The sequence below is a fragment of the Trachurus trachurus genome (assembly GCF_905171665.1).
Source record: "Trachurus trachurus genome assembly, chromosome: 11".
Lineage (NCBI taxonomy): Eukaryota > Metazoa > Chordata > Actinopteri > Carangiformes > Carangidae > Trachurus > Trachurus trachurus.
This window is the reverse complement of record NC_139904.1, coordinates 13486311-13500331: the sequence shown is the minus strand read 5'-3', so window position 1 is coordinate 13500331 and position 14021 is coordinate 13486311. Positions and strand designations below refer to the sequence as shown.

The 14021-nt window shown below is 41.0% G+C and overlaps 3 protein-coding genes across 3 annotated transcripts; all 3 read right to left on the bottom strand.

Moving 5' to 3' along the window:
• Positions 1–3076: 3076 nt before the first annotated feature.
• On the bottom strand, positions 3077–4022 carry LOC310993188 (zymogen granule membrane protein 16-like; the record flags this gene model as incomplete). The annotated part of the gene is made up of 3 exons (XM_083981503.1): positions 3077–3395; positions 3637–3763; positions 3971–4022. 3 exons carry the CDS (start codon positions 4020–4022, stop codon positions 3077–3079), a joined length of 498 nt encoding a protein of 165 aa, XP_083837629.1.
• Positions 4023–7564: 3542 nt separating this feature from the next.
• On the bottom strand, positions 7565–8610 carry LOC310993187 (zymogen granule membrane protein 16-like; the record flags this gene model as incomplete). Its single annotated transcript, XM_083981502.1, has 3 exons — positions 7565–7880; positions 8168–8294; positions 8559–8610. The coding sequence occupies 3 exons, from the start codon at positions 8608–8610 to the stop codon at positions 7565–7567; spliced, it is 495 nt and encodes a 164-aa protein (XP_083837628.1).
• A 2293-nt stretch (positions 8611–10903) lies between these two features.
• On the bottom strand, positions 10904–12732 carry LOC310993186 (zymogen granule membrane protein 16-like; the record flags this gene model as incomplete). The annotated part of the gene is made up of 3 exons (XM_083981501.1): positions 10904–11228; positions 11857–11983; positions 12681–12732. The coding sequence occupies 3 exons, from the start codon at positions 12730–12732 to the stop codon at positions 10904–10906; spliced, it is 504 nt and encodes a 167-aa protein (XP_083837627.1).
• Between the last annotated feature and the right edge of the window lie 1289 nt (positions 12733–14021).

Here is a 14021-nt window from a genome sequence, read left to right as displayed (position 1 = left end):
CATTTTTTAGCTAGTGCGCCGCCATCTTGTCGTTCGACTGTCCGTGACGTCACGGTGTTGGTTGCCTCCGCTGGCTGACAGCCACAGACAGTGAAAGTGAAGGACATAGCTACAGACAGAGACGGTAAAACATGAAACTGTGGAGGCACTGGATTAGAACAGACACAGAGGAGACCTCTACTGTGTTGCTCCTTCTGTGAACTAGTTTTACAGTGTTAAAAACTAGAAAAAAACCCTCTTTTTTTCATTAACTGCCGCTAAGGAGCCGCAGCAGCAGCGGAGCTGTTATCAAGACTCCTCTGCTGATCTGGTGTGATCATTTCTTACAGCATGTTTACATCCAGTCTGGATGTGGTCCAGAGGAAAATTCTGATCAACTCTGAAAGTTGATCATTCACCGGATCAACCAACAACAACCTGACTTTACTCCGACAGTTTTCAGTTTAGCTGCCTCAGCCCGTCCTCCCCCGACCGGCCCACGTTCACACCGTGATAAGCATCAGTCACCGCGGGGAGAGAGAGGCTGGACCCTCCGCTAGTCCGCTCACACACCGAGGGATCACCCCCCCCACACACACACACACACACACACACACACACACACCCCCCCACACAGCAGCAGCGATCTGATGACAATGGTATTAACTGTAATAGCGCCCATCAATAAGAAGGGAAGATCTCTGATCTCATCCTCCACACACCCAGCCCTCAGCAGAAGACTACCGGTATTCAAACAATAAGTCTTACCTTTACAACAGGTGTCCAAAACAGTCAGCAGCAGCAGCAGTCATCCAGCTCCAACAGTTTAATAATCCACCGATATTCCCGTTTACATTGCGTTCCTCGCAGCCAGCGTGGTGCTTCATTCATTTGCATTGTGTGAAAAAAAAAGTTTTAGCTAACGTTAGCGTTAGCTTTAGCTTCAGCTCTTGACAGGAGAGGGGAGAGGCTGACAGAAGAGACAGTGAAGCCTCTCTGCTGCTGGTACCGAGTCCAGACCACCGGTCCAGAGGTCCAGACAGTCCGACACACCGCGTCCGAGCCGCGCGGACCGTGTCCGTGTGGGAGTAACGTTGCACTGGGAGTAAGTTAAACAACGCGGTGGAACCGGACAACACAGGTCCGGTTGATCAGAAACACGGCTGTTGCCGCCGCTAATTTTTTTTTTTTTTTTTCACACAATGCAAATGAATGAAACACCGCGCTGGCTGCGAGCTTTTACAGTCTATGGCTGCGAGGAACGCCATGTAAACGGGAATATCGGTGGATTATTAAACTGTTGGAGCTGGATGACTGCTGCTGCTGACTGTGTTGGACACCTGTTGTAAAGGTAAGACATATTTATTGTTTGAATAGTCTTCTGCTGAGGGCTGGGTGTGTGGAGGATGAGATCAGAGATCTTCCCTTCTTATTGATGGGCGCTATTACAGTTAATACCATTGTCATCAGATCGCTGCTGCTGTGTGGGGGGGTGTGTGTGTGTGTGTGTGTGTGTGTGTGTGTGTGGGGGGGGTGATCCCTCGGTGTGTGAGCGGACTAGCGGAGGGTCCAGCCTCTCTCTCCCCGCGGTGACTGATGCTTATCACGGTGTGAACGTGGGCCGGTCGGGGGAGGACGGGCTGAGGCAGCTAAACTGAAAACTGTCGGAGTAAAGTCAGGTTGTTGTTGGTTGATCCGGTGAATGATCAACTTTCAGAGTTGATCAGAATTTTCCTCTGGACCACATCCAGACTGGATGTAAACATGCTGTAAGAAATGATCACACCAGATCAGCAGAGGAGTCTTGATAACAGCTCCGCTGCTGCTGCGGCTCCTTAGCGGCAGTTAATGAAAAAAAGAGGGTTTTTTTCTAGTTTTTAACACTGTAAAACTAGTTCACAGAAGGAGCAACACAGTAGAGGTCTCCTCTGTGTCTGTTCTAATCCAGTGCCTCCACAGTTTCATGTTTTACCGTCTCTGTCTGTAGCTATGTCCTTCACTTTCACTGTCTGTGGCTGTCAGCCAGCGGAGGCAACCAACACCGTGACGTCACGGACAGTCGAACGACAAGATGGCGGCGCACTAGCTAAAAAATGCAATTTTCAACTCGCATTTTCTCCTAAATGCTTGTGTTTCATGTGTTAGTTTGTCTAAGTTTAAGCACACTGGAAATCCATTTAATGAATTATGTTAAATTGGCTGGCTGCTTCACCTCCACTTTAAATGTGTGATTTAAAAAAGCCCTCTCCTCATATTGTATTGCAATAAACTGTCCTGTTTTGGAAGGAGTGTTAGACTTCATCAGTGTCCATGAGAGATCAGTAAGTGTACCCACAAGGGTTTTACTTAGGAACATTCATTCTGGGAAAGGGGAGATATTAAAAATCAAAGCCCAAAGATCAAACACAGTAGGAAGCAAAACTGGTAATTTTTGTGTTTCTTCAGACATTCTTCCTTATAACACATTAAGAATCAACAATTCAACAGTTTAGCTCACTGCAGAGCTGGTGCCCCATATGGAGAGGCCATTAGTCGTCCTCGCTGCAGCAACCCTGGTTCAATTCCACCTGCATGTCATCCCCCCTCTCTTTGTGTCGCTTTCCTATCACCCCCCTCCTCTCCCAAAAATAACGATAAATAATAATAATAATAATAATAATAAATTAATTAATTAAAAAAAGGAAAGGATCAACAAGTGATGCTTGACATTTTACTTGATGATAATGTTAGATACAGTTTACTGAGCTGGTAAGCAAATAAGATAAAGACACATCATGACAAAAAATGACAATTTACCACCAGAAGCACAAAGAAAAAAACAAAACAAGAGGTGCTATCAGAAACGACAAATTATGTGTATGGTGGTACCATATGTTTGTTCTTTTATTAGAGGCCAATTGATAATAACTTCAACTCTCTCACTGTTTACATCTGGATTGACAACAACTCTATTGGAACAAACTGGGCATGCAGATTATGGAAATACAGAAGTAGCCTACTGTACACAGAGAGAGAGAGACTTTGATGTTTAGAAAGTATGAAAACTTTTCTTTTAGACCAGATATTGGCCACCAACCATTAATTCCTGCTCTCCTCCTCAGCTCTGAGTGAAGTTGCTTGGTAAAATTCCCCAGTGTGCTCCAAAGGAGGTGATACCGGCTGAATTGAACCGGCCACTGATCATGCGCAGCTCAGCCTGGCTGTTGGTGGGGTACATGTTGAAGGAGTGGCCTGCAGGCTGACCTGCCTGCAGCAATCTGCCTCTGTTAGTGACAAACACCACTGACTGCACATAGGTAGCATACTTCCCAGAAATCTGGATGATGGCTTCACCGTCATACAGTTCTATCTCCTTGGTGTCACCAGACATGCGGCCAGCAAGAGGAGCCCAGATAACGCCAAAGCGGAACTGGAAGCTAAGGAACGAGAAACAGACAACTGTATCACAATAAGGGAGTTACAGTAGTGTTTCAACAACTTTAATTCATAAAAACTGCTGTAAATATGTTTTTTAAGTTAGTCCCTCATACGTCCCTTCTGACTTTACTTTACTTGTCCCACAGCAAATAAAAGTCATTAGTTTATTTATTGTCATTATACAGACATGGCCAATATAATGAGAACTGCAAAACTAGATAAAATATATATGATATTCACCCTAGGATGTAGTTGCTGTAGTGCTCCCACACCCGTACAGCTGTGATAGGGCCCTCTCCTGTCAGAGTATAAGCAGTGCCACTTCCTGACCCCACAGATGGGGAGTATTGGTAATACTGAGACTGGGCTGGAGAGATTTAAAAACAAATAGCAAACAGGAGACAGTCATTTACTTTATTTTAATTCACCTACATTATTTTGATTAATTTCAGCTAGTAAAATCCAGATCATTTAACTGAATTCACGTATTGTTGACAACATATGCACACATGCATCAAAACTTAAGTATTCAAAAACTACAGCACATTTAACTGTAACACATGATGAAACTTACCATCAGCCAGCACAAAGGCTGTGAGAAGAGTGAAGAGCACGACGTAGTGCATTCTGTGAAAGAAAGTCATGAACCAGGTTTTTTTTTTCACTTATCAATTATTGAGTTATTATTGAAGACGGACGTTTCACCTGTTTAATTTAGTCCCTGCAAGACGGTTTAGAGACACCTGTAGGTGATGAAACAAAAGATGACTTATCTGTAACAACTTGATATTTTGTTTTGCTGAAGTTTTTTTTTTTAACATATTCTTAGATAAAAATGTGACAGTCAACATATTTCTCAGTGGATTACACTAATAAACAGCAGGGGATCAGACAAGCAGATACTTACAGGTTGAGTATCCGAGTGTGCTGCAGCCTTGTGCAGCTTCAGTTTCTCTCAGTGCTTTGTGTCGATCTTTACAGACACCTATGATTTTATACTACTGTGATGTAGAGGCTTAAAGTTTTTCACCTATACAAAAATGCAGATATTCTTGCTGGCTAAAATGGATGAAGGGGTTTATGAATGACAGTAAACATTACTTTGCATGTAAGCGAGCAGAAAAAATGTGGTATGATGAGATGTACTGTATACTGTATTGTAAGGTGGTTGGAGAAGGAATGCGAACCAGCGTCAGGACCTTTGTCAGGATGTATGTCCTAAAAGGTCAGGGAGGAGATTTATTCTGAAGCATTTTTTACTGTACTGCTTTAAATCCTCTTCACACCCCAATTGCAACCAAAAAAAAACGGACAATCCTGTAAAAACAACATCAAATAATTTTGAACACCACCAACGAGCTCATTGGATTGTGATGTGTCTATCAAACTGCAATCTGCCCCTCCCTCCCCCCTCTGCGCATACCCCTCTTTAAAGATTTACTGTATAGAAAAGACAACGCTTGAGCCAGAGCTTATGCCAGCTTGCTAAATTTAACGACACAGTCGCCTCAATATAGCAGAAAAGGACAAGCATTGCACGTTCCTGTGCTCTGGAGGCATGGCTTTGGAGAGAAAGGGGCTTGGACTTTTCAATTGTGTGTTTTCAAACTGTAGTCTGCCCAAACCATTTTTCCATTTCCATTTTTTCTCCTGCTCTACCTATAATGATTGTACTGTATTTGTAACAAAGTGCAGAGATCAAACACACACTTTATTACAGGACTAGCAGAGGTCATTCACAGAAAGGCAATCCACGGGTAAAGTACAGGTACGGGCCAAGGGGGCAGTTGTCGGTCTGAGAAGTGAAGCTCACTTCCGCGTTCAAAAAACTGCAATCCCCCCGGCTTCCTCTGGGGGCTGGTACCAGAAGGGAGCATTCTCCATAGACCCCCATGTTAAAAAAGCCGACTTTACATCCTCAATAAACATGATCAAAGCCTGGTACCATTACGTTTTTTGGTCTCAACTGATAGTTTCTACCCCCGCACACACTCTGAGGGGGGTGAATTTCTTTTAAACTCTACCGTTTTACTGTTATTAGGTTTAAAGTTCTGGCCAATTAGGGCGCGGAAACGTTGAGTGACAGGTCCGGAGACCGCTGCTTCGAGGCCAGTGGGCGGGCCCTCGGCCGGCTAACGGCCGCACCGCTCCAAATATGGCAAGTAGAATCCAACATGGCGCGGTTCAAACCCCCGTAGTAGCGGCACAAAACAGACTCCCCCAAACCAATGGGTGACGTCACGGGTGCTACGTCCATTCTTTATACAGTCTATGGTACGGGCTCGACAACGGCAGAATCAAAAACAGTCCAAAAAGGGGCGGTGCGTGGCGCAGTGGTTAAAGCGGCCGCCCCATGTAGAGGCTACAATCCTCATCGCAGGCGTCCCTGGTTCGGGTCCCGCGCCGGGCGGACCTTTCCTGCGTGTCATTCCCCCTCTCTCTGCCTCCCCCTTTCCTGTCTATCTCACTGTGCTATCAAATAAAGGCGAAAAAGCCAAAAAATATACTTAAAAAAAAAAAAAAACAGTCCAAAAACCACAGGCGAAAGTATCAAACAGGGCAAGGCAAGAGCAGGGTCCAAAATACAGACAAGAAGTCAAACACAGGTATACGCTTGAAGAATGCGAGAGAGCTCAGAACCGAGGAACCTTGACAATCTGCCAATGTAGGTATGGAATGCTAGAAGATGTATAAGTACTGAGTGGATGACAAGTGATGGCAAACAGGTGTGGCTGAGAACTGGCGGGAAACTTAACAGGAAGTGGAAGTGAAACCAGGATGAAACAGAGCTTAACAAAATAAAACAGGAAGTGAATAGAGTCCAGAACATGTCTAAACTCAGTGAGCATGACAGTATTCCTGTAGTGCAGACTGAGCCATTACATTGTATGACAGCTAGCTACAGGATGTTCATGCTGCTGACTGAGACAAGGCCGTAAGAAAACTCAGTGTTGGTTTTATCTCCACTGACTAAATTACCTTCATACAGACAGTGAATATCTCCCACACAGAAATAAACACACAAATGTGAACAATTAGCTACACATTACCCACAAACTCTCTCAAAGGGATATTTCAACATTTTGGCATATTCGCCTATAATCCCTAAAGTAGGTTCATTACCTTTAATTGTCGGTGCAAGCTATTTTTAGATCGGCGGAGCAGAGACATGAGCTCTGCACGGCGCACGGTATTTTCGCCTTTCCCTCATCAAACTCATCAAATACACAATCCAACAACTGCGAATGTGCAGGTCACAACTTGTCCACAAGAGTGTTTTAGAGTTGTTGGATCATGTATCTAGTTTGATGAGGGAAACGTGGAAATACCGTGTGCTTCCGTTGTGTTAGCTGAGCAGCTCACGTCTCTGCCCCGCCGATCTAAAAACAGCTTGTACCGACAATTGAAAGTAATAAACCTACTGTAGGCTACTCCTAAAACTATAGGGATTATAGCGATAGACGAATTTGCCAAAATGTTGAAATATCCCTTTAACTAAAGTAGGGAGCAAAATGTCAATGCAAATTATTTATGCACTATTCTATTAAAATGCACTACTGTCCTTTACTTTCCTTGTTTTAACCGAAACATAATGAATCAACAAGTAACAATGGGCATTCAGTTTAACTTTATTCAATAATTTGTATGTTCTTTACAGTATATTGGAACTGTTACAGTTTACTGGCATGATAAAGAAATAAGTCAAAGTTAAAGTGATAAAATCATGTGATTAATGGACAACATTTGTGATTGTTTTTGGTCTGATAAGGTTGCATTTGTGTAAAGCGAGCAAGCCGAGCATATTTGTCCAATAAACATGTTTAAAGTACGAGGTACAAGAGGTACAAAATGCAATTAATATGTATAATATGTATAATTACGATTAATTATGGACACTCATGCAGTACATTGCAATTAAATATTTTAAATCAATTGACGGCACCATACATTACAACCAAAATTGACAACTCACCAACAGCAGCACAGAGAAAAATCAACGGCTATATCAGAAAGTATCTTTTACTGTATGTGTACAAATGTACTACTGTATACCTGATGATTTCAGAGATTTATGGAAATACTACTAAAGATTTTTATGTTTAGAAAGTTTGAAAACTTTTTTAAAGGCCAAATGTTGGCCACTAACTCTGAAGTCCTGCTCTCCTCCTCAGTACTTAGTGTTGTTGTTTGGTACAGTCCCCCAGTGTGCTCCGATGGAGGTGATGGCTCCATGGACTCGGCCACTGATGATGCGCAGCTCAGCCTGGCTGTTGGCGGGGTACATGTTGAAGGAGTGGCCGTAGGGCTGGCCCGCCCGCAGCGATCTGCCTCTGTTAGTGACGAACACCACGGACCGCAGGTAGTGAGCATACTTCCCAGAAATCTGGATGAAGGCTTCGCCGTCAAACAACTCCATCTCTTGGGGTCGACCATTTGAGTATCCAGCAACAGGAGACCAGACGAAGCCATAACGGAACTGGAAGCTGTGAGAGGAAAAATAGACAAATGTATCACAATGAGGGAGTTGTGTGTAATGTGTTTATGACACTTGTCCATATTAATGCACAACTGACAATAATCCCAACAGATCTACAGTACTATTTACTGTCAGTTGTGGCCTCTATTTGTTAACGGCAAGAAAACAAGCCTTGGCTTAAGTATTTGCCCCACAGCAAATACACCAAGTCATTAGTTTATTTATTATCATTATGTGTCCTATATATGTACATAATGAAAAATGCCAAAACTAATTTATATATCAGATACTGACCCGTTGATGTAGTAGTTGTAGGCCTCCCAGACACGCACGGCTGTGATACGGCCCTCTCCTGTCAGAGTGTAAGAGCGTCCACTCCCAGACCCCACGGATGGGGAGTAGGAGTAATACTGAGACACGCCTGGCAAGACAAAAGAAAGGCAAACTTAAGAAAACAAGAAACAATCTTTGATTTTTATTTCCATTTATATCATCTTATTTATTTTGTTTCATTTCATCTGGTAAAGAACACGACTGTATTTAAATGGATTATCTATATGGTGTTTTTTTAGTATAATATTCTTATGTCTAGGTGACAACATACATGCACAAGATTATTATGCATCAAAACTGGAGTGTTCAAACTACAACACACTATTAAACTGTAAGAAATTATGAATCTTACCATCAGTCAGCACAAAGGCTGTGAGTAGAGTGAAGATGAAGACGTAGTGCATTCTGTGAAAGAAAGTAATCAGGACTGCTTTTTTTCACTTATCAATTATTGAGTTATTATAGAACACAGTTTTTACCTGTTATTATTATGATTATTCCTTGCAAGATGGTCAAGAGACACCTGTAGGTGATGAAATGAAAAAAATATTCAGTCAGTATATGTAACACCAGATATTTAGTTTTGCTGAATTTTTAAAACATATTATTAGATAGAAATGTGACAATCAACATATTTCTTATTAAATTACATCAATAAACAGAATGGGATTTAAAAGATAGCAGATACTTACACATGTGCAGTGTCCAAGTGTGCTGCAGTCTTGTGAAGCTTCAGCCTCTCAGTGCACTGTGTTGTCCTGTACAGACACTTTTGATTTTATACAGCTGCAGCTCATTAATACGCTTCTTTTAAACAGTCTTTCCCGTTCATTGATGCAGATCTTCTTCCTTGTTGATAGGCATGCAGAGAAACAAAAAATAGGTGCATTCCTGTCATCTCTTGATAAACATCACTATGTCTTTGATTAATCAGAAAAAATGTGCCATGATGACATGACTGCAAAGACAGAGGTATGTGACTTTGTACCAGCTGAAGCATTCAACCTGGCAGTAACAGGATGTAGGTTCTAATTCTCTGAGGGAAATTGAGAGATGAAAAATCAGAAACATTTTTGAACAGGTAATTAAATACCTAGCAGTGACTGGCAGTGTTTAATTCCTGTAATTCTAAACATTGGTGTCAAATACTTGAATAGATAGGTAGACTTATTTGTTTGTATTTGATTACCCAGTAGGCAACCTATTGTATAATCATGGTGCATCATATTTTTTCCAGGTGAAATGACAGACCTGGTTTACAGGAGTTTTAAAAAGGTTAAGAAAAGTTTTCTTGGAGGAACTTTCTTTCAGTGTCATTATTAGCTGTGTGATTCATACAAGGATATGGGAAACATGTGAAATAACAGTGTCCTAAATAAGGATACAGCTGCTAGAAAACCACTGGAATGCACAAATATTTGGTGAAAATTCTCCTCTCTGGAAGATTCCAGTTCTAACTAATGCTCAATATGCAAATTAAACAGAAAGCCCATATTCAAATCCTCATATACGTTTTTAACAGTAAACATGCAAGCTGCAACACATCCGCACAGCAAAAAAAGACTTAGTGGGGTTTTTATTTGAAACAGTTAAAAGAAGTGGTGAGTTTGAATGAGGTGTAACTTTAATGGGGGGAAAGGAGAAGAGATCAAAATTAGGCATTATAATTAAGCATTGCTTTGTTCAATTATAGACATAAAGCAGAGGGAAGGTCTGACTCCAATCCAACCTGCATTAGATAAAGGGTGTTACCTTTTGCAGCTGAGGTAAAGAGCGGCCATTATTTGAGGAAATTATTTTGTGGCTAAATTCCTCAGAAACAGTCCTTATCGTAAGCTGCAGCAACCAATCAAAAAAGCCAAAAACTCGGCCAACCAGTGTAGTAACTCCAACATTAAGCTCACAGATGTTTGCTGATTGCTGTGAGCTGTGTACGTGCTAGTGGTGCACGGTCAGGACAAGGAAGACAAAGCAGTGCTTGACCAATTAAAGTTTAACGATGTGCTCTGCCCTCTGTTGGCCACAGCATGCTCCTGTCTTGGGAAGCTTGTTTGAGTACCAGGCCATGCTACTTTGCACCTTTGTCATTTACAATGGCGTTTTTGCAGGAGGTTTGCATGCGCATTATGGACAGTCTTGGGCTTTTTGATGGGAGATTGCCATAATAACTATATGGCTTGTAGCAGACAAGTAGGCCTACAGTACAGGTCAAGCTTGGCTTGCATTATTACGCCTGTGCAGATGTGTGTGGAAACTCTACTTATTCTTTACCTACTTTGACAGCGGTCTTTGCTTAGTATGTAAGTGATGCGGTAGCTCAGGAACAAATGAATCATTTCTCAACTACAGTCACCAGAACAGTCGTCAACTCAGATGTGACCACCTGGAGTTATAGGGTGCATTGTGGGGCTTTCAACAGCTTCTTTAGCCCGTAAATCATTCAATGAGACTGAAGGACACCACTGTAATGTTTCATATTTATTTTACAAATTTACAGTTCTCAACATGGTTACAGTTTAACAGCATCATGAGGAAATAAGATTAGGATACATGAACAACACACTGAAAAACCAAGAGCCAATATCAGACACTATTCATACCTGATGATTTCAGGCATTTATGGAGATACTCTACTACAGAGCATACATTGTTGACTAATCAGATTTTTATGTTTAGAAAGTTTTAATTTAAGGCCAATTAATGGCCAGTTAACTCGGTGTTGCTGTCTGGTACAGTCCCCCAATGTGCTCCAATGGAGGTGATGGCTCCATGGAACCGGCCACTGACGAAGCGCAGCTCAGTCTGGCTGTTGTTGGGGTACATGTTGAAGGAGTGGCCGTAGGGCTGGCCCGCCCGCAGCGATCTGCCTCTGTTAGTGACGAACACCACAGACTGCAGGTAGTGAGCATACTTCCCAGAAATCTGGATGATGGCTTCACCGTCAAAGAACTCCATCTCTTGGGGTCGACCATATGTGTATCCAGCAACAGGAGACCAGACGAAGCCATAACGGAACTGGAAGCTGTGAGAGGAAAAATAGGTATCACTCTCTATTTCTAATCTCTATTTGTTAACAGCAAGAAAACAAGCCTTGGCTTAAGTATTTGCCCCACAACAAATACTCCAAGTCATTAGTTTATTTATTATCACTATCCAGATGTGTCCAGTACACAATGAAAAATGCCAAAACTAAATTATATATAGTAGTTATGTGTAACATGTATGACACTTTTCCATATTAAATCCACAACTGACAATAGTAGCAAAAGCTCTACTACAGTATGTATTGTTGCCTCTTGATTTAGCGACAATAAGAAAAACATTTTAAAACAACACCAGGCTTGACCTTTGTCATATCATTTGCCTGACAATGAAAATATAATATCATTTAATTGGTTTATTATATTATATATGATTATATTATGAATTGCTCTATTTTATGATTTTTTAAGTGTAAAGTGTCTTTGAGCATTTGTAAAAGCACAAAAGCACTTATAAATAAAATGTATTATTATTATTATTATTATTATTATTATTATTATTATTATTATTATTATTATTATTATTATTATTATTATTATTATTATTATTATTATCCAATATGTACATAATGAAACTGCAAAACCAGAAAAAACATATTTGATATTCACCCGTTGATGTAGCTGTTGTAGCGCTCCCACACCCGTACAGCTGTGATACGGCCCTCTCCTGTCAGAGTGTAGGAGCGGCCACTGCCAGACCCCACAGCTGGGGAGTAGGAGTAATACTGAGACTGGGCTGGGAAGATAAAAAAAAAAAAAATTAAGAAAATAGGAAACAACCTTTTATTTTATTATTATTATTGTTGTTGTTTTTATTGTTATTATTATTATTATTTAATTTGATTTCATCTTATTCCATTCGATTTTGTTTGTCTGACACAAAATTGAAATATTGCATGGGGCGTTCACAAAGTTAGTAAAGATCCTTAATTTAACTATTTAAAGGGACAACGAGGAGTTTTGGAAAAGCGAAGCGTTTTCACACTACATTTATGAGCCTCCGCGCGCACCGTACATTTCTTTGACCCGGCGCAAGACGGACTCATGTTTTCATTCATCAAAAATTAAAGTCAGAGGTTCAAAGAGGTTCACATACCATCGTAGTTCCGACCATAAACGGCGATTCTGCGGCGTTATTCTCATAACTCGCCATGAAGGAAACGCTGGTCGGCTCGACCAGCATTTCCGCCACCACTAATAATAACAAAATAACGATAGAGACAGATCGATATATTTAGCGAAAATGGAGCCATTAACAAGTGTGAGTAGCGGAGATTCATCCACATTAACGTGAGACTTTTTTATAACCGAATAGAAACTCCTCGTTGTCCCTTTAAGGTTAGGGGGTTAGGGTTAGGGTTAGACAGCGAATTTTCATATGTCCACTTTACATATTACAGTTAAAGTGTGACTTGTGTGATAATGAAATTTACCATTAGCCAGCACACAGGCTGTAAGCAGCGTGAAGAGGACAACGTAGTGCATTCTGTGAAAGAAATTCACAATGAGGGAGATTTGTTAGATCATGAATTATTATTTACCTATTATTATCGAGCACAGTGAATTTTGAAATAATTTGAATTTTTACCTGTCTAATTTATTCCTTGCAAGATGATCAAGAGACCTGTTGATGATGAAGTTTAAAACAATGAAAATTAAATGGTTAAGTTTATTCAGGTGTTTATCCATAAATTAAACATGACCATCCAAATATTCAGGATATGAATAAGATGATACTTACTGAGTGTGCTTTAATGTTGTCAGAGCTTCAACATCTGTGTGTGTAGCTTTGCCTCCTCTCAGCAAAGTGTTCCTACTTGGACAGACACATGCTTTTATAGTAGCTTTGTCACATTCCTGAGCACATAGATGTGATTCTTCTTCTTGGTTGACATAGCCTCAATAATACACAAAAACTTGGTGCCTCCCTTTTCTCAAAGTAGACTACCGACACGTTTGAGTGATCGGAAAAAAATGTGGTATCATGGGTTGATCCAGGTGTGGTGATAAAAGAGATAATGCAAGCTTAGGCCAACTGAGAATATTAACTAATGCACATTGTGTGATTGAAATGGATTGCAACCATGATGTCTGCAAAAACAAGCTGATGCAGCGATACATTTTCCACATTTTTTCTGATGTTCCACATAATAATACGAAATATGAAATGCTGGATGTCAAATCAAATGTAGCATGTGCAATGTGTGTTTTCTGTTGTTATGTTACACAATAAAACAAAAAGGTTAATGCTAAGATTCAATCACCCTTTCAGCACCATAGACAGCACCATTCATCCAGGCGTTCCACAACATGTAGTATATAAAATTTCAACATGAAAGAAATAATCTTACAAAAGCAAAAAGACAACACATTCTCAATATGAAGATAAATGGGAGATTGTTCCACAAGCATGAGCACTGACACTGGAAGTCCATTTCAGATGTTAGTTATTGTTGTTTGCACTGTAAAGTCTCCCAGAGTGTCTCAAGGAAATTTAAATCAAACGCAACTGGACTTGATTATTTGTCTAGGAAGACGTTTCACCTCTCATCCAAGAGGCTTCATCAGTTCATGTTTGCATGCATCTGACCAGGCTGGGACTGGTCTGGACCAGCATGGACTCCTTGTGACTGGTTGAGGGTGCCGCACCCTTAGTTGTTGTCAGGGCAGGCAGATCTGGATGGAGGTCTGATATCCTGAAATGTACAACAAATTAAGTCAAAAAACCCAGTTCTTGCCCTGTCTCAGAGTCAGCAAGGACCGAGCAGCTTTTC